The 26,518-nt window shown below is 43.8% G+C and overlaps 1 protein-coding gene across 1 annotated transcript; it reads right to left on the reverse strand.

The window, feature by feature from the left end:
* Positions 1 to 1,523: 1,523 nt before the first annotated feature.
* Positions 1,524 to 26,406, reverse strand: MKRN2OS (MKRN2 opposite strand). Its single transcript, XM_065408740.1, has 4 exons — positions 26,189 to 26,406; positions 18,837 to 18,886; positions 15,201 to 15,363; positions 1,524 to 1,767 (listed from the first exon to the last, which is right to left on the reverse strand). Exons 1-4 carry the CDS (start codon positions 26,404 to 26,406, stop codon positions 1,524 to 1,526), a joined length of 675 nt encoding a protein of 224 aa, XP_065264812.1.
* Between the last annotated feature and the right edge of the window lie 112 nt (positions 26,407 to 26,518).

Consider the following 26,518-nt stretch of genomic DNA (forward strand, 5'->3'; position numbering starts at 1 on the left):
TACGTAATATATAATTTTGTTACTATTTATATAGTTATGGAAAGTAAATAATACATGGAAGAAATGAAAGGGTTTTTTTGTGTGGTTTTTTTTTTTTTTTTTTTTAGTCATCCTTGCCGGGGCCCTGCCGAAAATGTTCGAATTGGGCCCCGCACTTCCTAAAGCTGGCCCTGGTGCTTACCCTCTGAACAGGGGTGAATTTCACCCTAATGAGAACTTCTCTTGCAGTGTTATGATTTTTTATTTTTGGAGTGCTTGATGTAAAATACAATTTTAAAATATAGTAAACAATGGCAGAAGGCATTTATGGCATTAATAAATAAATGGAAATGTGTGGTGTAAGAAGTTAAAGAATACTGTTGGTTTTTATACTTACTATAACATTTATGCAAAGGTATAAATTAGACGTGGGACAAAATTAAGAACCATTTATTAGAACTCCGGAGAAAATAGAATTTGGATTCATACTAACTCTGGCTGAGCTTTTGCAAAAACTACTAGGAGAAATAGGGCCGCACTCTGCTCTGTTACATTGATGTCTATCTGGATTAACTCCAGTGAAGTTATTCAGGGTTTAGAACAGTGAAAACTAGCAGAAGTTGGCCCATAACAGGTCTGTTTCTGCAATCATGTCCTATCTGTAAAACTGCTGTTCAGTCTTTTCAGATCCTTTAATTTCTTGTTGGGGACATTCTGACGAGTCCACTGCTAGTTATGGACACAAAACCTTGCAAAATCTGTTGGCTAGTATAAAATGTTTCCGGTAGAGTACTGAATACTTCCAGATACTTTACTGGAAAATAGCCCTTCTAGAGAGAGAGAGGAGTATAGTTTTACTCCAGCTATTTATTTTTGCAACAGTAGTAAAAATATGGAGGTACAATGTAGCATTTATTATGATAGTACTGTAGTTTTACAAGGAACTGAAGGAACACTGTCACTTACTGGTAAAGTTAAAACTTACTCAAATGCCTGAAGTAAGGTACAAAGTGAATATTGCAAATGAAGAAGATAGTGTATGTGACCAGTAATTGCAGTGCTTTCTTAATTCAAGCAGTGTTTTAGTGGAGAATAGTGAATAAGTGTCACCGTTGTTTTTTTGTCACAAACTTTGTTTTTCTGACCCTGGTCAAAAGGTAATCTACACTTGTTATTTTAATTTACAACACTTACATTGTCTACTACAAAATATGACTGCACTCATACAACTTTTAGTATGATATAGCAAACAGGAACGCATATAATTTCCCATGTGATAGTGCTCAAGAAAGTTAGCTAGTTGCAGAGTGCAAAATTTTAAAACTCCCAGAAAACTCTCATACAAGACTTTTCCTTCTTGTGACATGTTAATGTCTCGTAAGAGATATATGAAAGGGATGATCCTTTTCTCAGACACATCAGAGTTCTACTGTTAGTTTTCAAATATTGCAGGAAGGCATGTCTGGTATATAGAGGGAGAACTGAAGCTTGGACCCAAAGATTTTCTATTTATGGATTTGTTTTCACTGCATTGCATGCTTGTTTTAATGTAACAATTTGTCCTCTTCAGAATTGTTCTGTTCTTGATCAGAGCTATCACCAATGTAGAAGTAATTTTCAGCTACCTCCCGGTAGACAGTGATATACTTGGAAGCTTTCCTTGTCTGTGGTATCACAAATCTTTCTGTGAATTTACTTTTACTCATTGGCTGCTTACCTTGTGCAGCCAAAACACAGTTAATAAATGCCAGTGCATAGGTATAACAATTGTGGTAGTGTTCATCATACCTGTGAAACAGATAACCAGGTTAATGAGACAAACTAGTTCTTTAAATAGTATGTGTAAATTGGAGATAATATTTTATTGGCTGAGATAAAGAACCATACACCTTCCAAAAATGCTAAAATTCTCTTAATGCTAGAACTTAAATGCACCTGTAATAATGACTGTCCCTCTGATGCTCTCAGATGCTGGAAAATTGTGGGCATAAAAAAAAGTACAGATTCTAAGCTCTAGCACAGCGTTTCTCAGATGTGGCCACCAGGGGCTTTTCGTGCAGCCACATCCTCCTCGGTTTGGGGAGGGGGGGCCCTCCCCCAGGACTGCCAGCCCTGTCACCCTCTGGAGCCACAAACGCTGGAGGATCAGGCAGGCAGTGGGGGTCAGGCTTCAGACTTGGGGTGGTGGGTGGCAGGCTCCAGACGTGTGGCGGCGGGCTCCATCCCCTGGCCACGGGCTTTGAGCCCTGGCCCCACGCTCACCCCCCTCAGCCCACTGCCTCCTCTGGTCCTGGGCTCCGGCCGTGCAGCAGTGGGCTCTGACCCCCAGCCACAGGGTTTTGGACTCCACCCGTGGGGCCACGCGATCCAGCCCCAGCCGTGCAGCAGTGACTGCTGGCCCCAAGTTCACCCCCCACACACACACACATTGCCCCTGGCCCCTACTTTGTTCTTTGGTCCCAGTGCACGGCTGCTGGGCTCCAGTCCCCAGACTCACACCCCCGCCCCAGTCACCCCTGGCCCTGAGCTGCCTCCCTACCCACCTCTCCATCCAGGGCTTAATTTGTCCCCCAGCTTGCCAGGGCTGAGTAAGTCTGTTGTGAAAAGTGATATTTGTATGTTTGTTACTATCACTTTTCACTTCCTCCCTGCTAGCTAGCAAGTCTGCTGCTGTGAAAAGTGATAAACAAAATAAAAATATCACTTTTCACAGAAACAGACTTACTAGCTAGCAAGTCTTAAAAAAAACAAGTAACCAAAAAAGCAAAAGAAACAACAACAAAAAGGGACAAGAACGCGCAAAGCACATTATTTGTTTCTATTCTGTTTAGGTCTAGTAAAGAACAAAAAAAACTGTACATTATTTTTATTATTGAGTCTGCGAAAAAAACCTACATAAATAAATTACAATGATTTGGACATGTATAGGTGCATATATTTGTTTTTCCTAAAGTTAATTAAGTATTTTAGGAAAAATGATCAGAGCGGCCACCAGCAACAGTTGGTGGCCGCACTCAGAGGCCATCAAAAATTTTCTTGTGAGAACCCCTGCTCTAGCGTGTGCAATAACAAATTCCAGTGTTTAAAATAAAAAGATGGATAGCTTTTACCAAGTTAGCTGTCCCCTTGTTAATTGCTGTACTGTTATCCTGTTCCGAAAGCTGTCACCTGCAGCAATGATGTGAGTTATGCCACGACACACATCTTTCACTGTGGTATTTCTTTGGAAGCATAGTTTAAACCAATTAAATGCTATTATTACTATGTTGATCTAGGGGCATATACTCTGCCTGGCAAACTCCTGTTGGCAATAATAAATTGCGCATGTATCTCAAGGGCAGAAATGCCTTTAAGTAACTAATTGAAATGGCATTAAGAACATTTTAAAGACGGATTAACATTTTTTTTATATGTTCTTTTCCCCATTTTTAACCAGAATATTGTTCTTCAAGTTGGACTCTCCTATGGAACCACCTAAGCCAAAAGTAGGCTGCAGTTATCTCTGTCTTTTCATCTTGGTAATGTTTCTCAACCTCTCCTGTAAGTTAATAGTATGTATCCTAAGAATTTTTACAGCAATACTAGTCAACTTGAATATATCTTCTCTTCCTCCTCCTCCTGCACAGCCCTAGTCTTCTTACTGCCCCTTCCTCCCTCTCTCCCACCCTTACTACTGCACTGCCCTTTTGTAAACCCCTGCACAGACCTAATGCTCTGTCCCCTACCTGATTCTATGCCCTTTCCATAACCACCTCCCATTCCTACAGAAATCTTGCTTCTCCTAGTCCTTTGACCCTCCCGCTCTTGCCTCCTGTATAGCTGTCACTTCTGTTCCATATATTATATACTGTGTATCTCCTGGCAAGGGGACCTATGAATGCACAAGACTTGCTTGTTACCCCTGGGCATTTACAAGATTCTTTTGCAACATCCAGTCTTCTGCAGACTTGTAGCATGGAGGACTGAGTCTAGTTCAAAGTATCCTCCTATTTCTCTTCAAAGCTCTTTTGCTTTGGTGCATGATGTATTTATAGTGACCTCTAACTTCTGGTTTGCTAAGCATGTTATTGCCTGAATATACTTGCTTCACCATAGCTTATTGTTTTAGTTAAGTAATTATAAGCAAATATGCTGCACTGCACAACAGCTGGGAAATCCCAGTGCAATTTTCTCACTAGTCCTAGTCCAAATCTAAAATGTTTGGATGCCTAAAGTTAGTCTGCTTGTGCCCAACCCAGCAAAGCACATGCTTAAGTGTTTTTGCTGAAACAAGGTTGTCAAGGCTGTATCCCCACTTTGAACTTTAGGGTACAAATGTAGGGGCCTGCATGAAAACTTCTAAGCTTATCTACCAGCTTAGCTCTGGTCCCGCTGCCACCATTCTCGATGGATTCCCTCCCTGGGAAGCCTTGAGAAACCTTTCACCAATTCCCTGGTGAATACAGATCCAAACTGCTTGGATCTTAAACAAGGAGAGATTGACTCTTCCCCCCTCCTTCCTTTCACCAACTCCTGGTGAATACAGATCCAAACCCCCTTTGGATCTTAAAACAAGGAGAAATCAATCAGGTTCTTAAAAAGAAGGCTTTTAATTAAAGCAAAAGGTAAAAATCATCTCTGCAAAATCAGTATGGAAAATAACTTTACAGGGTAATCAAACTTAAAGAGCTCAGAGGAATCCCCTCTGTCTTAGGTTCAAAGTATAGCAAACAAGATAAGCACTTTGGTAAAAGGTACATTTACAAGTTGAGAAAACAAAGTAAATCTAAGACGCCTTGCCTGGCTTTTACTTACAATTTTGAAATAAGAGAGACTTGTTTAGAAAGATGGGGAGAACCTGGATTGATGTCTGGTCCCTCTCAGTCCCAAGAGCGAACAACCCCTTAAACAAAGGACACACACACAAGCCTTTCCCCCCCCAAGATTTGAAAGTATCTTGTCCCCTTATTGGTCCTCTGGGTCAGGTGTCAGCCAGGTTACCCGAGCTTCTTAACCCTTTACAGGTAAAAGGATTTTAGAGTCTCTGACCAGGAGGGACTTTAGTACTGTACACAGTATGGCTGTCACCCTTCCCTTTATAGTTATGACACGCCCCCCAAATCACAGATAGTGTTGGACGTTCGGTTCCACACTGGCTGTGATTTCTTCCTGGAGTTCTAGGAGAAAACAGAGTTAACAAGACACATGTACCTTTAGACATACTACTGATTATATAAAAACTAACAATATGTTTCATTACAAGAACAATTGTTAACCAGTTAACTCTGGGAAACTTTCCCGGGAGAGTGCATCAGCCACTTTGTTAGAAGCTCCCGAAATGTGTTGTATTTCAAAATCAAAATCTTGGAGAGCTAAACTCCACCGAAGAAGTTTTTTGTTATTCCCCTTGGCTGTATGAAGCCACTGTAGCGCAGCATGGTCTGTTTGTAGTTGGAAGCGCCGTCCCCAAACATATGGGCGTAGCTTTTCCAGCGCGTACACAATGGCGTAGCATTCCTTTTCGCTGATTGACCAGTGGCTTTCCCTCTCAGACAGTTTCTTGCTGAGAAACACGACAGGATGGAATTCTTGATCTGGTCCTTCCTGCATTAAAACTGCTCCCACGCCTCGCTCGGAAGCATCTGTGGTTACGAGGAACGGTTTGTCAAAGTCTGGGGCCCTTAGCACAGGGTCAGACATGAGTGTTGCCTTAAGCTGGTTAAAGGCCTTTTGACACTTATCAGTCCACTGAACTGCATTTGGCTGTTTCTTTCTGGTTAGGTCTGTCAGCGGGGCGGCGATTTGGCTGTAGTGTGGTACAAATCGCCTATAATATCCGGCCAAGCCTAAGAAGGATTGGACCTGTTTCTTTGACTTTGGAACCGGCCACTTTTGGATAGCATCCACTTTGGCCTGTAGGGGATTTATAGTTCCTTGACCCACCTGGTGCCCCAGGTACGTCACTCTGTTTTGGCCTATTTGACACTTTTTAGCCTTAACAGTTAGTCCTGCCTGCCGGATGCGCTCAAAGACTTTTTTCAGGTGCTCCAGGTGTTCTGTCCATGAATCAGAAAAAATGGCCACATCATCGAGGTAGGCAACTGCAGATTCTCCCAATCCTGCTAGGAGACCATCTACAAGTCTTTGGAAGGTGGCGGGTGCATTTCGCAACCCGAAAGGGAGTACATTGAATTCATACACCCCTGCCTGGGTGACGAAGGCTGACCTTTCCTTAGCGGGTTCATCTAGTGGTACTTGCCAGTACCCTTTGGTTAAGTCTAAAGTAGAGATGAATTGGGCATGTCCCAATTTTTCCAATAGCTCATCTGTGCGTGGCATTGGATAGTTGTCAGGACGAGTTACAGCATTTAGCTTACGGTAGTCCACGCAAAAGCGTATTTCCCCATCTGGTTTGGGAACTAGAACCACTGGAGATGCCCATGCACTGGTAGAGGGGCGGATTATACCCATCTGTAGCATGTCCTGGATCTCCCTTTGTATAGCCGCTTGGGCATGAGGTGACTCCCGGTAGGGTGGGGTTCTAATTGGGTGAGCATTACCTGTGTCAATGGAGTGGTATGCCCGTTCGGTCCGTCCTGGAGTGGCTGAGAAAATCGGTGCAAAGCTTGTGCACAGCTCCTTTATCTGCTGTCGCTGCAGACGTCCCAGGGTCGTGGAGAGGTTCACCTCTTCCACGCCACCATTCCTTTTTCCTTCATAGTAGACACCTGCAGGCCACTCCGCGTCATCAGTTTCCTGGGCTGTAAACTGGCAAACGTTTAATTCTCTAGAATAAAAGGGCTTAAGAGAATTAACATGGTATACCTTAGGCTTTATGTTGAAGGTGGGGGAGGCTATGAGATAGTTAACAGCTCCTAGGCGCTCCTGGACCGTGAATGGTCCTTCCCACGACGCTTCCATTTTATGGGCCTGGAGCGCCTTTAAGACCATGACTTGGTCTCCTACTTTGAAGGACCGTTCTCTGGAATGTTTATCATACCAGGCCTTTTGCTCTTCCTGAGCATTCTTTAGGTTTTCTTTAGCAAGGGCTAAAGAGTGTCGGAGGGTGTTTTGTAGGTTGTTTACAAAGTCTAGAATGTTAGTTCCTGGAGAAGGCGTAAACCCCTCCCATTGCTGCTTCACCAACTGTAATGGCCCCTTAACCTCGCGGCCATACACAAGTTCAAATGGTGAAAACCCTAAACTGGGATGTGGTACAGCCCTGTAGGCAAAAAGCAACTGCTGCAACACTAGGTCCCAATCATTGGAGTGTTCATTTACGAATTTACGTATCATGGCCCCCAAAGTTCCATTAAACCTCTCCACCAGACCATTGGTTTGATGGTGATGAGGGGTGGCAACCAAGTGATTCACCCCATGAGCTTTCCACAGGTTTTTCATGTTCCCTGCCAGGAAATTAGTTCCCGAATCTGTAAGTATGTCGGAGGGCCACCCTACCCTGGCAAAAATGTCTGCTAATGCCTGGCACACACTTTTAGTCTTGGTGTTGCTTAAGGGTACAGCTTCCGGCCATCGGGTAGCAAAATCCATGAAAGTCAGTACGTACTGCTTTCCTCTGGGTGTCTTCTTTGGGAAAGGACCCAGAATATCCACAGCTACTCGCTGAAATGGGACCTCAATTATGGGTAGTGGCTGGAGAGGGGCTTTAACCTGGTCTTGGGGCTTTCCCACTCGTTGGCACACCTCACAAGACCGGACATAATTAGCAACGTCCTTGCCCATTCCCTCCCAGTGGAAGGACTTCCCCAACCGGTCTTTGGTTCTGTTCACCCCAGAATGGCCACTGGGATGATCATGGGCTAAGCTCAAGAGCTTTACCCGATACTTAGTGGGAACTACCAACTGTCTTTGAGGATGCCAGTCTTCCTGGTGCCCACCAGAAAGAGTCTCCTTGTATAAAAGTCCTTTTTCTACAACAAACCGGGATCGGTTAGAAGAGCTGAGAGGCGGTGGGGTGCTCCGCGCCGCCCCCCAAGCTTTTTGAAGGCTGTCATCTGCTTCCTGCTCGGCCTGGAACTGTTCCCTTGATGCTGGAGACATCAGTTCCTCCTTGGACTGTGGACTGGGGCTTGGTCCCTCTGGAAGCGATGTAGGTGCTGGGGCTTTTTCCATTGACTGTGAACCGCTGTCCGCTGGTGCACTATGTGGTATTTCAGGCTCTGGCTGAGCCTCTTGGGTAGGGTTATCTGCTGCTTCCGCCAGTTTAGGCTCTCTGGTGTCCTCTGGCATTGGAGCTGTAGACGGGGTTGCAAGCGCTGGACTCAGTGCTGGCAATGGTTCTGGTGCTGGTTGCGTTGCCAGTTCCGGTTCTGGGACTGGCTTTGGCTGGGTCTCTGGGATTGGATCCACTACGGCTGTTGCAGTCGTTGGCAGGGGATCCGGTTCCACCACCTGTGTTTGGGTCTCCGGTAACACAGACGGGGCCCTGGTGGACGGCTCAGGAACAGGGATGGGGGTGAAAGCTTGCTTAGCCTGGCTGCGGGTGACTATTCCCACCCTCTTGGCTAGCTTCACATGGTTGGCCAAGTCTTCCCCCAGTAGCATGGGAATGGGATAATTGTCATAGACTGCAAAAGTCCACATTCCTGACCAGCCCTTGTACTGGACATGCAACTTGGCTGTAGGCAAGGTTACAGACTGTGACACGAAGGGTTGAATTGTCACTGTAGCCTCCGGGTTGATGAGTTTGGGGTCCACTAGGGATTGGTGGATAGTTGACACTTGTGCCCCAGTGTCCCTCCAAGCGATAACCTTCTTTCCGCCCACTCTCAAGGTTTCCCTTCGCTCCGAGGGTATGAGAGAGGCATCTGGGTCTGGGTTTCTTTGGTGTGATTGGGGTGTAATGAACTGTAATCGGTTGGGGTTCTTGGGGCAGTGAGCCTTTATATGCCCCAGTTCATTACATTTAAAACATCGCCCTGCTAAGGTATCACCGGGGCGATGTTGGTTGCTGGAGACTGGTGTGGTGGGGTGAGAAGGCGTCTGGGGTTTCCCTTGGGATGTGGGTGGGGCCTTGGGTTGTCCCCGGTGATAAGGTTTTGTTTCGGCTTGCCCCTTCTGATATTCGCTCCAACTGCTACTAGCTTTTTTCTTTTCTGTCACCTCCACCCATTTGGCTCCAATCTCCCCCGCCTCGGTTACAGTTTTGGGCTTCCCATCTAGGATGTACCTTTCTATTTCCTCAGGAACACCCTCTAAAAACTGCTCCATTTTTACTAGGGAAAGCAGATCTTCCAGAGATTTAACTTTTGCTCCTGATACCCAGGCATCACAATTTTTGTCAATGTGGTAGGCATGCCGGGTAAATGACACATCTGGTTTCCACCTTAGGGCTCTGAACCGCCGACGGGCATGCTCGGGTGTTAGCCCCATTCTGAGTCTGGCCTTGTTTTTAAAAAGTTCATAACTGTTCATGTGTTCCTTAGGCATTTCAGCCGCCACTTCTGCTAAGGGTCCACTGAGCTGCGGCCTCAGCTCTACCATGTACTGGGTTGGAGGGATGTCGTATCCAAGGCAGGCCCTTTCAAAATTTTCTAAGAAGGCCTCAGTATCATCGCCTGCCTTGTAGGTGGGGAATTTCCTGGGATGGGAAGTGGTACTTGGAGAGGAATTGTTAGGATGGTCTGATGCATCCTGCTTAGCACTTGCTGCTTCCAGTTCATGCTTCCTTTCTTTTTCTCTCGCCTCCTCTTTGGCTTTTTCCAGCTCCATCTCTCTCTTGTGGGCCTCCTCTTTGGCTTTCTCCTCTCTTTCATGGGCCTCCTGTTTGGCTTTTTCTTCTCTTTCATGGGCCTCCTGTTTGGCTTTTTCCAGCTCCATCTCTCTCTTGTGTGCCTCCTGTTTGGCTTTTTCTTCTCTGTCTTTCAGCTCCATCTCTCTCTTGTGGGCCCCCTCTTTGGCTTTCTCCAGCTCCATCTCTCTCTTGTGGGCCCCCTCTTTGGCTTTCTCTTCTCTGTCTCTCAGCTCTATCTCTTTTTCTTTCAGCTCCATAGCTCTCTTGTGGGCCTCCTCTTTAGCTTTTTCTTCTTTGGTAGTCATTTTCCTGGTTTTCTTGTGCTGGGTCTCACCCTCTGCAGTTGACTGAAACTGGGATGTATTTAGCTCAGGCTCCTGCTGAGTGCTGCTGAGTTAACAGAGACTTTCTAACAAGCTACTCCCGAGGATGTAAAAAGAAAAAAAAACACAATTCAGCTTGTAAATTATCTTTACCAGTTGTTTGCTCATTAATTGAACCCTTCTCTTAACAAAGGACCTTGTTAAAAAAAACTTAACACCTCTGCCTTCAGGCAAGGAGAGATAAGATATGCATCTACCTTCAGCTCTGCTCTCCAAGCAGCTAGAAGGAAAAAAAAATCTCTTACTGGCTTTTGGGTTTAAAACGATCCCACCGCTGTGCCACCATGTCAAGGCTGTATCCCCACTTTGAACTTTAGGGTACAAATGTAGGGGCCTGCATGAAAACTTCTAAGCTTATCTACCAGCTTAGCTCTGGTCCCGCTGCCACCATTCTCGATGGATTCCCTCCCTGGGAAGCCTTGAGAAACCTTTCACCAATTCCCTGGTGAATACAGATCCAAACTGCTTGGATCTTAAACAAGGAGAGATTGACTCTTCCCCCCTCCTTCCTTTCACCAACTCCTGGTGAATACAGATCCAAACCCCCTTTGGATCTTAAAACAAGGAGAAATCAATCAGGTTCTTAAAAAGAAGGCTTTTAATTAAAGCAAAAGGTAAAAATCATCTCTGCAAAATCAGTATGGAAAATAACTTTACAGGGTAATCAAACTTAAAGAGCTCAGAGGAATCCCCTCTGTCTTAGGTTCAAAGTATAGCAAACAAGATAAGCACTTTGGTAAAAGGTACATTTACAAGTTGAGAAAACAAAGTAAATCTAAGACGCCTTGCCTGGCTTTTACTTACAATTTTGAAATAAGAGAGACTTGTTTAGAAAGATGGGGAGAACCTGGATTGATGTCTGGTCCCTCTCAGTCCCAAGAGCGAACAACCCCTTAAACAAAGGACACACACACAAGCCTTTCCCCCCCCAAGATTTGAAAGTATCTTGTCCCCTTATTGGTCCTCTGGGTCAGGTGTCAGCCAGGTTACCCGAGCTTCTTAACCCTTTACAGGTAAAAGGATTTTAGAGTCTCTGACCAGGAGGGACTTTAGTACTGTACACAGTATGGCTGTCACCCTTCCCTTTATAGTTATGACAAAGGTCATAATGGGGCATAGCATTGTAACAGAAAATAGGTTTCCTTGCTGTTTAAAGACAACTTGGGGGATTTTAGTTTGCCATTGTATTTATAACAAATGACCCTTTATCACATTCATCACTATCAAACGTGTTCAGGGCCGTCCTTAGGATTTATGGGGCCCTATGCAGTATTATTAAACTGGTGCCCCTATGCCCGACAGCAGCCCGGCTCGCATGTGTATTTTAGATAAGGGTGGTCTTTTGAAGGATTTATTTAAAACTATATGTCTGAAGATCCAAGCATTTAAGGCTAAAGATGAATACTCAGATTGTGCATCTAAAAATCTATGCAAGGATTTTTTTAGAGATGTGATTTTATAATCTTCAGCAACACACTAATGAAATATTTTTAAAGCAAATTTTAAACTAAGGTCCTGTAGACTGACATGTTCTGAGTAAATATTACAGTCATGCACAACTGTTTTTGTCAGTAAATTTAGAAACTGACAGTATATACCTGGTGGTTGGCAAACACCTGTTAAAGGGCTTCATTACCACTTGAATGGCTCTTTAACAGTTTCAAAGTTGTGTTAATAGGTCTGGCAGGCTGGAAGGCTTTTTCACTTTTAAGTACTAGATCCCCTCTGGAGGAAGACTCACAAGGCTGCAGCAGCCAGCTGCAGTGGGAGCCTGCAGAAGGGTCAGAACATGGATAGGAAGAGGCGGAAGGGTGGACTCTTCCAATAAAAATCAAGGTATAGTTTAGTGTCCCCACGCAGATAACTGAATTTAAATTAAAAGAGAGAATTAGGTATTTTATAGCCTCCTCTACATTCCTAGGCAATAAACAAAGTGCGTGGGCTCTCTTAAAACACAACACGTGAGGCTTTTCCCACAAATGTTTTATAACCTTTAATTTAGAAGCAAAGCTGAGACAACATGGCTTATTTTAAAAATTGAGTTCTGACAGTGATTTATTCTTTTCCTAAGGAGCTGCTCCCAGTGAAATCACAAATATTCCTTGGAATACATTTTTACTCTTCACTTGCTGCCTCTACTTACTTTCCAGAGATCAAGTAATGATCCCAGTAGAGACCACTCCTGGGATCTCTGTATCTGATTTGTAACTTGGAAGCATGACTGATTTCCTTTCAGGTCTTGGGAAAGGACATATTAAATCAGATTTTTCATGCTGAAGCCCAAGATCATTCACATAGTTGGTGTCTTAACACATTATAGTCATCTAAGCTTTACTGTTTGAGAGTGAACTAAATTCTCAGGATATAAAATTATAATGGCTAAAAATCACACACTGTCTTTAGAATCATGCGGAAAGTAACAAGAGAGAAACCAAAACCGTAAATGTATATTATCTGTCTCAGACAAAACCAGTGGCTTACAGTTACTGCAGTAGGGGGAGCACAAAATCTGGCTCAGCAGAAAATACACTTAGTCATCACAGGACTAGTCTGTATAACAAAAAGGTAGAATGTAACTTCTATAGCAGGGGTCGGCAACCTATGGCACGGGTGCCGAAGGCAGCACGCGAGCTGATTTTCAGTGGCACTCACACTGCCTGGGTCCTGGCCACCGGTCCGGGGGGGGGGCTCTGCATTTTAATTTCATTTTAAATGAAGCTTCTTAAACATTTTAAAAACCTTTTTACTTTACATACAACAATAGTTTAGTTATATATTATAGACTTATAGAAAGAGACCTTCTAAAAACATTAAAATGTATTACTGGCACGTGAAACCTTAAATTAGAGTGAATAAGTGAAGACTTGGCACACCACTTCTGAAAGGTTGCCGACCCCTGTTCTATAGCTACTTTCAAAGGTTATGCAGATTTTAGAATGATTTAAAATGAAGGTCTTTACTTTAAGTTATAGTTAGTTCAAGAAAAACAACATTTTTGTCAGCAAGTGAATTAATTTGCTTAAGCAAAGTCTTGAAATGGAGCTGATGTGCCTGCCAGTCATTTGGAAGCAAATTAAAGAACTGGAATTAGAACTAGTTGGCCCAATGCTTGCTGAGGTTCAAAATGCAGTAATAAAACGAATTCACTACAAAACTTAACTTCATGACCAGTTTTTTAAAATTTGTTTTTGAATCTGCATAGTTTTGGTTAGTGATCTGAAAAATCTGTATAAAATTTCTATTCTATTAGAATATCTAGAAAGCTCAATATGCCACTATTTAGATTGGGTGTACATGGACAGAGTGTGACTGCAGGCATACTTAAGAGTAGTAGGTCACTTACTTTTGTGAAAATAACAGGAGTACTTGTGGCACCTTAGAGACTAACAAATTTATTAGAGCATAAGCTTTCTGGGTTGTAGCCCACGAAAGCTTATGCTCTAATAAATTTGTTAGTCTCTAAGGTGCCACAAGTACTCCTGTTATTTTTGCGGATACAGACTAACACGGCTGCTACTCTGAAACCTTACTTTTGTGAGTAAGCTGTCTGAATTAAATATTCTTGCTATCAAAAAGGCTTGTAGAAAAAAGTGTAAATACCTAACCCTCTCTCCACCATCATTTTGTTTGACATCAAATTACTTTTAAGAAGAAACACTTATGGGTGGGAATTTAAAAAGTGCCAGAGTAATTGGAAGTCAATGGGACTCATTTTCTGAAGTCACTTAGGGTATGTCTTCACTACTGGCCGGATCGGCGGGCAGCGATCGATCCAGCGGGGATCGATTTATCGCGTCTAGTCTAGATGTGATAAATTGATCCCCAAGCACTCTCCCATCGACTCCTGTACCCCAGCTCGGCGAGAGGCGCAGGCAGAGTCGACGGGGGAGTGGCAGCAGTCGACTCACCGTAGTGAAGACACCGCGGTAAGTAGATTTAAGTACGTCGACTTCAGCTACGTTATTCACATAGCTAAAGTTGCGTAACTTAGATCGAATTTCTCCCCCTCCTCCCTCCCCCCACCCCCAGTGTAGACCAGGCCTTAGTTGCTTTTGAAAATTTAACTTGAAATCAAATCCTTTTGATTTCAGCCAAAAAGACAAGGAAGACTCAAAAACAAATGTTGAAATACACCGCTACATCAGCCAAACATACAGTGGTTAAAATTGGGCTTGGTTCGACAAAGTACCAAGTGCCCTCCCATTGACTTCAGCATTTCACACGATTGGGCCCAAATAGGATATTTAGTAAATTCACTTTTTAAAATGAACATTTAGAGCATTAGCCTTCTCCTTTGAAGCAGTAAGTTTGTTGTTTGCCCATATGCCTGGTGAGGTGACATGCATGTTCCAGCCTGACCACATCACTGATAATGCTGTTGTCAGCCATCAGCCTCAATGGAAGTTAAAAAGAGATTGAAGCATTCTATGCTGAACATGATGGTTTTGTTCAAAGTCTGCTGACATCTTTCGCTAGTTAATTAGCAAAAGAACAACATTGCAAACTAGCTGGAACTGCTGGAGATAAGCCTGATAGTATATTTTTTCCATTTCTGACTATTGACATGAAGTACATCATCTGGAAGTACACTGTGGATGAAAGCCTGACCCCACTGAAGTCAATAGCAAAACTCCCGTAGACTTTAGTAAGGTCAGGATTTCATCCTGTAGATCAAAAGGTAGCTAGAGGGTTGAATCCCATAACCAGTGATTCTTTGACTACAGAACTGGGAAAAGTCGGTGATTCTCTTTCCACAACCAGCCATACATTCTTCAGGAGCCATGACTTGGTGATGAGAACGTTATCAGTAGTGCACAAACTCACATTGCTAAAGAATTGACCTTAAAATGCTCTAGAGGTTCTGCATTCCATCAGGGTTGTCTGTTACTTCAATAATTACTCAAAATACCCTTTTCTGTTAACAAAGGTGTCGATTTTCAAGTGGTGGTTTTGTAGGAAGGGGTTATTCAGACTGGCTCCTGTATGACAGGGTAAATCAATCTCAGCTGTGAACCACAAGTTTAGCAGAATCCAAAGCTGAATATCCCAGTTCATCATCCTTTAATAATTACCATTCTAGTACATCTATCTGCTGAACTACATACCTGTGAAAAAACCAGGCCTCTCCAGTAGAGAATTCTTCTAGGTACTTATCCCATTGTTTAAGCAGTCCGTACATGTCTGGCTGCACTAGTGGGATACTAATGCATTGCTCCCACCCAAGTTCAACTCTATGAATGCCTGTTTCATTGTAATTATACACCAACCCTGAAAACATAAGCAGCAGATTGTCAGCAAGGGAGGAGAATCAGAAATAAAAGTCCACTGTTATAAGATGAGACAGCTAGTTACAACAATATTGCTTTCCCTAATGGCAATATTGATCACTGTTTTCCCCTTAAAACATCATATTCTTCTTCGAGTGATTGTTCATGTCCATTCCAAGCAGGTGTGTGCGTGCCGCATGCACACCAGCCGGAAGATTTTCCCCTAGCAGTGTCCATAGGGTCAGCCTTGGCGCCCCCTGGAGTGGTGCCTCCACGGCGCCCTATATAGGGGCCCGCCAACCCTCCACCCCCTCAGTTCCTTCTTACCGCTGGTGACAGCTAGCTGGAACTTTGCTCGCTCTTGCAGCAAGCATAGCAGTGTCCTGTTTAAGTGTATATAGTTGTTTCCTCTCTCATAGTTTAGAGTTAGTGTTAGTTATAGATAGTTAATAGTTGTTGGGGGGCTTCCCCCAACGTACTCGTCGCCCCGCTGGGGCATGCCCGGGTCCCCAGGGTTTAAACTCTGCAATGACTGCGAGAAGTTTATGCCGAAGAGTGACCCGCACTCTTCCTGCTTAAGGTGCCTCGGGGAGAGCCACCAAAGAGACCGGTGCAGAATCTGCAGGGGATTCCGTCCCAGGACTCTTAAGGACAGAGAGCAGAGACTCAAAGAGCTCCTGATGGAGGCAGCCTTACGGCCACACTCGGACCCCGAGCCTGCCGATCCGGCGCCCAGCACCTCATCCTCGGTGCGCAGTGCCCCGGCACCGCTAAGAAGACAGGAGGCCCAGTCTAAGACCTCTAAGTCCCGGCATCGGAGAGAATCGGGACATAGAAAATCAGCCTCCGTAAGGCACCGATCACCATCTCCGGTGCCCGCGAAGAAAAAGAGGCCGGTGAGGGGCCGATCACCCCACCAGGACCTTAAAAGGCCGGCAGCGTCCACGAGTGCGTGGGACAAGCCGTGCCACAACCGCATCCTCCCACGGTTCCGTCAACTCCCGCCCCAGTGGGGGTGCGGTCGAGTCTGGACCAGTCGAGATCTCCGGACCTCAGCGAGGATGTGCGTCTTCCATCGACGCCGGAGGCATTGGAGGCGGCCTCTGACTTATTAAGCCTCCCGGTGCCAGCCTCCCTGCACCGGTGGAAAGAGCCGCCGAACACGGCCCGACCCCCGATCCAATCAAGGGGCAAGCTGGCCATGATGTCGCCCCAGTCCCCGCCCCGTGCCACTCCAGTGGCACCGGCGCAGAGAGAGCGTTCCCCAGCCTCGCGGCAAGGGCCTGGATAGACTGTTCCCGCATACTCGACAACCAGCCCCGGCTTGGGTCCTCAATTTGGTCCTCTCCGCTCTCACAGAGCCCCTCTTCGAGGCCCTGGCTACATGCTCTCTGCTCTCTCTCTCATATAAGGTTGCATTCCTAGTGGCTATCACTTCGGCCAGGAGGGTGTTGGAACTCGGAGCACTGACGTCCGAGCCTCCATACACTGTTTTCCACAAAGACAAAGTCCAACTCAGGCCGCACCTGGCATTCCTTCCTAAGGTGGTCTCCCAATTCCACATGGGTCAGGACATTTTTCTCCCCGTGTTCTATCCTAAGCCACACTCATCCAATGCGGAGCGTAGGCTTCATTCCCTGGATGTTCGCAGGGCACTGGCATTTTATATTGAACGAACCAAGTCATTCAGGAAGTCAACCCAACTCTTTGTAGCTGTGGCAGACAGGATGAAGGGGCTCCCTGTCTCTTCACAGCGTATCTCCGCATGGATCACGGCTTGCATCCGCGAATGCTACAATCAGGCCAAGGTGCCTGCCCCGCCAATTACGGCCTACTCCACAAGGGCACAGGCCTCTTCCACGGCGTTCCTGGCTCAGGTCCCAACACAGGAAATATGCAGAGCTGCCATGTGGTCCTCAATCCACCCATTCACATCGCACTATGCCATCACGCACCAGGCCAGAGACGATGTAGCCTTCGGCCGTGCAGTGCTCCAATCCGCAGTAAACTCCGCACTAAACTCATGCTTGTGAGTCACCTGCTTGGAATGGACATGAACAATCACTCGAAGAAGAAAAAACGGTTACTCACCTTTTTGTAACTGTTGTTCTTCGAGATGTGTTGTTCATGTCCATTCCAATACCCACCCTCCTGCCCCTCTGTTGGAGCGCCAGCAAGAAGGAACTGAGGGAGTGGAGGGTCAGCGGGCCCCTATATAGGGCGCCGTGGAGGCGCCACTCCAGGGGTTGCCAAGGCCGACACTACGGACGCTGCTAGGGGGAAATCTTCCGGCTGGCGTGCACGCGGCGCGCACACACCTGCTTGGAATGGACATGAACAACACATCTCGAAGAACAACAGTTACAAAAAGGTGAGTAACCGTTTTTTATGACATGTCTAATCTTGATCATGAAATAGTTCATATTTGTACTGTAATTTCACTTTGCATTAGTTAAAAAGTCAGTGGAAAAATAAATTTGATCCAAAACTTAGATTTTGAAAAATAACCTTTCGCAAAACCTAAAGGACAAAGTTTTTTTTTAAACTCCAGATGAAACCGATTTTCTTTTAAAATAAATAATTGTTCCTCTGCCATGTTTGCAACCCGAATATGGCAGCATGGTGCTAGTACATTAGAACCTGAAAATGAAATAATCCAGAAAGAGACTATAAATTAAAATAAAACTGACATCTATTTTCATTGTCCAAGATGAGAAAAAATGCAAAAAGTAAACAGCACTGACACTGATAAATTAGATTTTTAAAATTCTATAATTTTAATAATCAGAGGGATTATTATAGCATGTAGGCAAGGACTTCTTTTAAAAATATTTTTAATCTGACAGTTGTCCCCTTAAAATTAGTATGTGCTTAAAAATCAGCAAAAACAGTTCAGCATACTTAATCTCATTAAAAGGCCATAGTACAGTGGGCTGCCTAGTTGTTAGTTCTTTGTGCTAGAGATGGACAAACTGGGGCTGTGCTTGGTTTTGAATGTGGGTTCCATTTTTGTCCATACTTCCAAAATGTGTGGGGTCTGGGGAGGATAATGATAAATGGTTCTGGTTTGGGGTAGTCTCTGCTCTGCACTGCAATGTCAAGACAGAATCCTGGATTCAAATTCTCAGTCTTGGTGAAATCCTAACGCCATTAAAGTCAATGGTAAAACTTCCATTAACTTCAGTAGGGCCAGGATTTCATTGCAGGTCTCTTGTAGTAAAGGGGATGATGATTTTTAACAGCAAGCCTCATATGTCATTACAGCAATTCAGAATTTACTGGCTCGGAAATGAGTGCCATTCAGCCTTCAGCCGGTAAGACTACTTTAGCCCCAAAGGTTGGGTCCAGGCGGATAGAGAGGAGTAAAGCCAAATATTAAATATACAGTGCAAATCCTAGTAAGGTACTGGAGATACATTAGAGATACACAACATTTTTTAAAAGAAGATAAATTAATTGCAATGCCCGTATTACCATTAGTATTGGATATTCCGACATGGAGATCAGAGCTTCCATCATACTCTCTGAAAGAAAAATGGGAATGGTTTCATGACTGAAAATGTTATTTCTTGTAGGCTTGGCTTTAGATCTGGTACGCAAACATTTCTACCACTTTCCCCTTCTGGCCTACTAAAAATAACCTGAAAAGGCTCTTTTCTCTTTTGGTATTTTGGATTCCCAACTAAAACCAGGATGTGGACAAACACGTGGAAATGAACAAACACCACCATGAAAAACTTAGACAAATGTTTTCATTCCCAGAAAAGGTTCAGGTTTTGTACAAAGGGTTTATTTTATCCAAACAAGTTCACTCATCTCTGACTGGGACAAAACAGATGGACTGATTTAAATAATAGTCATTTAAATCGCCAATTTTAATCATGATTTAAATCAACAAGCAGGAAGCTTTTATGTAATCAATTTTAATCTTGTTTTGCCTCTGTACTCTTTTTAGCTATTTTCCTAACGAAAGGTTGATTCTCGTTGGTTGGTGTAATTCAATACAGCAGAACCTCAGAGTTACAAAATGACTGGTCAACCACACACAGGGCCGGCTCTAGGCACCAGCAAAACAAGCTGGTGCTTGGGGTGGCACATTTTTATGGGCGGCATGGCCGGCGCCAGAATGCCGCCCCTAAAAATGTGCCCCGGCTGCCCTAGCTCACCTCCGCTGCTGCCGCTTGCGCGCCAGGCTCTCAAACCTGGGAGGGAGGGGGAGATCCCGAGCGGCCGCGGCGCGCGAAACAGCTGATTCACGCGCCGCTGCTCCCCCTCCCTCCCTCCCTCCCAGGCTCTCAAACCTGGGAGGGAGGGGGAGATCCCGAGTGGCCGCGGCGCGCGAAACAGCTGATTCGCGCGCCACTGCTCACCCTCCCTCCCAGGTTTGAGAGCCTGGGAGGGAGGGGGAGACTCCAAGTGGCCGCAGCGCGTGCGCCGCTTCTCCCCCTCCCTCCTAGGCTTGAGAGCCTGGGGGGGAGGAGGCAGGGCTGGGGATTTGGGGAAGGGGCGGAGCTGAGGCGGGGCCAGGGGTGGGGTAAGAAAAAAACGGGGGGGGGGGGGGGCAGCCAAAATTGTTTCTGCTTGGGGCGGCAAAAATCCTAGAGCCGGCCCTGACCACACACCTGGAAGTATGCAATCAGGCAACAAAGACCAAACAAAAAAGCAAGTATTGTGTTAAACAAACTACTTTTTAAAAAGGGGAAAGTTTAAAAAAGATTTGACAAAGGTAAGGAAACTGATTCTGTGCTTGTTTCATTTAAATTAAGATGGTTAAAACAGCATTTTTCTTTTGAATAGTAAAGTTTCAAAGCTGTATTAAGTCAATGTTCAGTTGTAAACTTTTGAAAGAACAACCATAATATTTTGTTCAGTTACAAACATTTCAGTTATGAACAACCTCCATTCCCGAGGTGTTCGTAACTCTGAGGTTCTACTGTACTACTTTTTGCTAACCAGAAAGTACATTGTATCTATATACATCTATTTAAGCAATTATATAGCTTGCCATACATTTATTCAGCTTCTTAATTTTTACATGTTTATTATGTTATAAAATGGTGAATGATGCATTTCTTATTTACTATATAATATTTTACTTGTGATTTGTGTCAGGCTGCATTTAGATAGAAATTCAAATTAAAAATGAACAAAAACAGCATTTTACATTCGTTTTTAACAGTTAAATAGTTGTTTAAATAGTTAAATAAAACTACCTTAAATATGCTAGATACTTAAGAAATAAAGTGATTTATTAAACAAAAGAAGTATATTTGTAGTTAGTGAACTGAAGTGATAGCTTCTGGCCACCATGTCTTTTAAGATTTTAGAACTAGTAGGTGAGTGGCAGATACTACCAATTTGGTTGACTTAATGTACCCTCCCTACACACATGCACGTCACTTGAAAGCTTAATATGTCTACTTTAAGATGAGGTATGTTGTGGAGCGGTCAAGTGATGCTATTATCATAGATTTGGGATAAACAGTGGCATCAACATGTTTAAATGACATCTTCAAAATATTTGCATTCATTTGTGTTAGTTTCATGACTCTATGTATTATTTCAAGTCATAAAATTGGATTTTTTTTGTGACCTCAAAGCATCACAATTTAAAGGGTAAAACAAAATATAATAATACATTTACACAGGTATCATTGAAATGTAATAGTGCTGGTGACATTTCTAATCAACATCATTATCATCATCTTGTTCATCATTATGATCTCTGTTAAGTGCGCATGGGTTACCACAGACTATTGCCTGGGCATGTACAAAGTTCTGTGCAGGGAAGATTGTTCTGACTACAGACAGTTGATTTTTCTCAAGTATTTTTTCATGGCTCGTTGGTTCGGAGTGTGTTCTAGGTTTTTCTAATACTGCACACTGCATAAGAGACTCTGATTGATTGTCCATGGAGAGTAAGTGACTTTTCTTTCCCATGCATTAGTGATATTTTTTGTGATGATTCACTATCTGCAGACTGTTGTTGAAATACCACTCTAGCCATTGAATGGAAGGTATTCTTCCCATCAGTTCTCTATGTTGATGTCTATATTATCATCTCCTTCACGAATGAGATTTCCACCAGCATGAAGTGATACAATTCAATTTAGAATGAACACACCTGCCTGTAGTCTGTTTTTGCAGAAATAGTAATTGATGCGGAATCCATTAAGGTGTAGTATGTGAATTAAATTGTGAGACTTATGAGTAAGGCTGCGGTTTAGTCACAGGTATTTTTAGTAAAAGTCATGGACAGGTCTGAGCAGTAAACAAAAATTCACGGCGCGTGACCTGTCCATGACTTGTACTATATGCCCCTGACTAAATCTTGGGTGCTCTGGGGCAGAGGGTGGCCCAGGGGTGCCGCAGGTGCTCTGGGGGGGGAGGGAGGGCAGCGGCGCATAGCCCAGGACCCCCTCAGCTGCTAGGGGGCGAGGGGTTGGCAGGACTGGCAGGTTCCCTACCTGGCTCTGTGCGGCTCCCCGGAAGCAGCGACATGTCCCTCAGCTCCTAGGCAGAGGCACGGCCAGGGGGGCTCTGCGCACTGCCCCCACCCTGAGTGCCGGCTCTGTAGTTCCCATTGGCTGGGAACCATGGCCAATAGGAGCTGTGGGGGCGGCGCTTGCGGGCGAAGGCAGTGCACAGAGCTGGCTGGCCACACCTCAGCCGAGAATGGAGCCAAGGGACATGTTGCCGCTTCCTGGGAACCCCCCAAGGTAAGTGCCACCAAGAGCCCTCACCCGTGCCCCAAGCCCTTGCCCCAGCACTGGTGGCCTGAGACTGCCCCAGCAGTGGCCAATGCGGCTGGCCCATGGGCTGCCCGAGCTGCTCTGGTGGCCCCCGGTCACCCACATCGGCTACTGCAGAAGTCACAGAGGTCCCGGAAAAATCAGAGAATCCAAGACTTCCGTGACAGACTCGCAGTCTTACTTATGAGCAGTGCTGTGAGAATTTTGGAACTGTGAAATACCATGCACTCTGCAATTGAGAGGCACCTTCTTTGAATGTCTTCTGAAGGAAGATACTCATTCTATCTATCAACCAAAGGACAAACTCCTGCACCAATGGGGCACAAAAGCAGTTGATCACTGTAAACTACAATTACCTGGCTTTAAGTAATATTCTGAGACTTTCATTTTGGCTATTTCAGACCAAAGGATTGAAGTGGCATTATTCAAAACCACTTGTTAATTTGAAAGCTGTTCATCAAGCCCACTCGGAAGAACAAGAACCATAAAACAGTTGGATGATTTAAGTTCCTGCTTCAGATTACTAGCAACTTGAATAGTGTCAGCTAATATTATTGCATTGCCTAGAACAACGGTTGATTTGCTTTGTCCGTGCTTTGCATGGAATGAAATTGCAGAACCAGAGTGTTTTTTCTAATCTGTCATGTAATTTGCTACTGGAATAGCTTGCAGTTTCTACATCTGAGGGAAGTAGAGCTTGATAGCTAGGACAGGAGAAGAGCCTTCTTGTTGTACATAGACAATGATCTTCTCTTCAATCAGCTGATAAAATGAAAAATCATAAGGGGACTGTATTGTTGCAGAGAAACTAGATGGTTTTGCTTTAAGATTCATTTTACTCACATAGGAAGAAAGGCAGGTAGAGTGATAAACCGCATCTTAGGGTACCTCTACACTTACCGGAGGGTCCGGCGGCAGGCAATCGATGTTCTGGGATCGATTTATCGCGTCTGGTTTAGACGCGATAAATCGATCCCGGATCGATCCCGGAAGTGCTCGCCGTCGACGCCGGTACTCCAGCTCGGCGAGAGGAGTACGCGGCATCGATGGGGGAGCCTGCCTGCCGCGTCTGGACCCGCGGTAAGTTCGGACTAAGGTACTTCGAATTCAGCTACGTTATTAACTTCCACAGATAGTCTGTGCAAACATGTCATCATTTGCTCTTTGAAGTGCTGAATTCCTTAGATTGGTTGCTTCCTCAAATATTTCTATTTTATGAAGTTGCTTGTCTTTGCTGTGTGTTTTTCTCAAGTGAACAATACAACAGGACTAATCACTGGAGGATGTGTTTTCTCTGGTGGCTATAGAAGCAGGTTGAACATGATGTTCTCTGATCAGATTCAGAGTTTTCTTTTCTAGATTCAATACAACTCTGACATGTGCCAAATTCCACTTGCTTATGTATTTCTGAAAGCAACCCCTGTGATAGAGTATGGGTGGCCTATCATCTAAACTAGAAGACTTATCCAGTAGTCTCCAGTATAGTTCATCTCTCCTGGCTTCTGCTGCCAGCATCACAGAATACTGTCCAACAGTGGTGGCTTTTGACAGTTTTGCATTCTTTTGATTTTTCTTGACAAATAACACATTTTACAAAGTTTGTGAAGAGTCTTTTTCTCTTTGATGTGCTTTAAGGGGTTTGTATTCTCCGTGTCTTCATGTATTATAACTTCCTTGTAGAGGTAAAATTCCCAAAGTATATTGCCGGCATTACCACCACCACCGCTTTTCATTTTGTACAAGTATACAGACTTATGTTAAAGTAGATCTATATGTTAGTATCAAAATTGCCATTTTTGTTTACTGAACATTTTGATTGAATCTCAGTAGGAAGCTGCATATTGTCATCTAACACTAATACTTAAGTGTCACTGAATTAAAAAGCTAGTTTCTAGAATATTTCAAAGGTTAGTACTGCATGCATAGGCAGTTACATATTAAAACAGTCTATCAGGCAGACTAGCAGCTACATTGTAAGTACAAAAGCTAACAAATGAAAAAGCATTATATTAGGAACTCATATATATTTATATCTACCCACTATGCAGTATAAACTATGGGCACACAATCTACTCCAACTGTGCACAACCTTCATTGTGAGACTAATCTGGTCAGCAAATTTCAACTGAAAATATAGAAAACTATTGTAATAATTTGTAAGCTACTTTGACAAGAATATGCAATGTGAAAACATTTCATATTAGTATACTGAAAATGTTGATATTCACCATTTTTGCCACATGCTAAACAGCTTCATCATTTCTAAAAAAAAAAAAAAAAAACGTGCCCATGCAAAACCAATAAAAATCTTGTAATGCATTTTTGTTTGGTAGCTTTGACCAATAACATTAAGGTGTTGAAATTAACTTAAACAGTAAAAACTACAGTCAGTCATATTGCAGTGTTCCTGGAACAGTACAAAAATTGCTATCATTTTTTATACTATTATACTTTTATACTACAAGGGGTGCCATACATCGCTTACGTATGTATGGCACCCCTTGACAGCTCCAAATCATACCTCATCTAAACAAACATAAGCTTTCAAATTATATATGATGTGGGTGTGTGTAGGGTAGATATACTAAACTCCCGAGATATGGCTCTTTTTGGAGAATTGCTGGATACCCACAAAAGCTTATGCCCAAATCAATCTGTTAGTCTTTAAGGTGCAACCGGACTCCTTGTTGTTTTTGCATGCCTATAGTAGATCTCATCCTCTCTGACCTTGTTTTTATTCATAGAGTGGAGAGGAAAACAAACTTTCCTATTTTTTCAACTCCCAGTTGGTTTTTCAACTTTGAATGATCTAGTCCAGTGGTGGATAACCTGCGGCCCACATGCAGCTTACCATCAGGGTAATCTGATTGCGGTTCGCGAGACGTTTTGCTGACGTTGACCGTCCGCAGGCATAGCCCCCCGCAGCTCCCATTGGCCGGGGCCATGCCTGCAGATGGTCAACATAAAGCGTCTCGCGGCCCACAATCAGATTACCCTGATGGGCCGCAGGTGGCCTGCGGGTTGCCCACCAGAGATCTAGCCAGTGCAAGGAACTAGTTGAATAAACTGGAATGAAGAAAACATTTTATCTGCAGAAGAGGCAACCGCTGTCAAAAGCTGGTATTGCACTTCAGCAAACTGGTCCCAGGTACTTAGCCAGTGACTTCCACCAGTTCTGTGCTTTGGCTTTCTTTAAAGCTTTGGCAGAAAACATGTAATGCCTGGTGTGTTGTTGTTTTTAATTTAATTTGAATTATTTTAATAGATTGTAGCATGTTTAGGCCTTAAAAAAGGTTGTCATAATTTCAAGGAAGTTTATCTTTAAAAGAAAAATGTATTTAAATGAAAAATCCAGCAACAAGGGAGGGATGAGCAGAACAATAACTCCAGAATCGTAGTGTACATCTCACACTGCAGAGCCTTGGCGCACTCATAGATGAAAAATCAAGGCCCAGATTGCCTCTTTCTGACACTAAAACTGACAGAAGGAGGTTCTGGGAGAGGAACTTCATTCAGTTTGACTTCATTGAAAACTCATTCTTTAAAAGTAGTAAACACTGGCATCTTTCCTCTAAGGGAGAAAACTGGTATACATGTATAACTCATTGTTTTACATATATAGAATCTTTCAACATCATCTTTAATTCTAGTGTCTGAATAAAATGTCATGTAATTTATATAAGATTTTAAATCAGAACTCCCCTATGTAATCAATAATACAATATGGTCCAAGCAATCTTAAAAAAATAAAACAGCCATGTTCCTGTGTATATACATACACAGTGTGTTCAGTTTGATACATATTAGAAAAATTACCCTGAAAGAGACAAATCCTGAGGATTTTACTCAGTTTCTACTCAGGCAAAACTCTCATTGAATTAACTGGGAGTTTCCCTGATCCTGCAAGGCCTTAATCAGGTTGCACACCTGAGTAGTTCCAGTGGCTTTGGTGGAACTCTTTACTTGTAGGATCAGGTCACTGGAAGCAGTAAATACATTAACGTAAGCAAATGCTATAAGCAAACATTTGGAAACACTTAATTTAGCAATGGTAACAAAACAAAATATCCATACCTAAGAAATGTTCCTGTAGTAGGTTTAAGTAAAAATGAACATTTCTGCCTATGCCCGTTGACAAATGGGCTAGGAATGCTGACAGGTGCATCTTCCAGTCTCCTGTAGTTTAGACTCTGCCCACAAACAGGGCACAGCTTGGGCACGTAGGAACAAAATATGTCCTTCTTACAATGGCTGAATTTGATTAAGCCTTTCTCTGAGTCCAAGGACTGCATTGTTTCAGCCAACTACTTGTGCAAATAGAGGGAAGCTTTCTGAAACTACCTTATTTTGCTGCCTATCACCGTCTCACCCAGAGCCCAGGTGGATCACTGGATTAGGAATGGA

The sequence above is a fragment of the Emys orbicularis genome, chromosome 7, assembly GCF_028017835.1.
Source record: "Emys orbicularis isolate rEmyOrb1 chromosome 7, rEmyOrb1.hap1, whole genome shotgun sequence".
Lineage (NCBI taxonomy): Eukaryota > Metazoa > Chordata > Testudines > Emydidae > Emys > Emys orbicularis.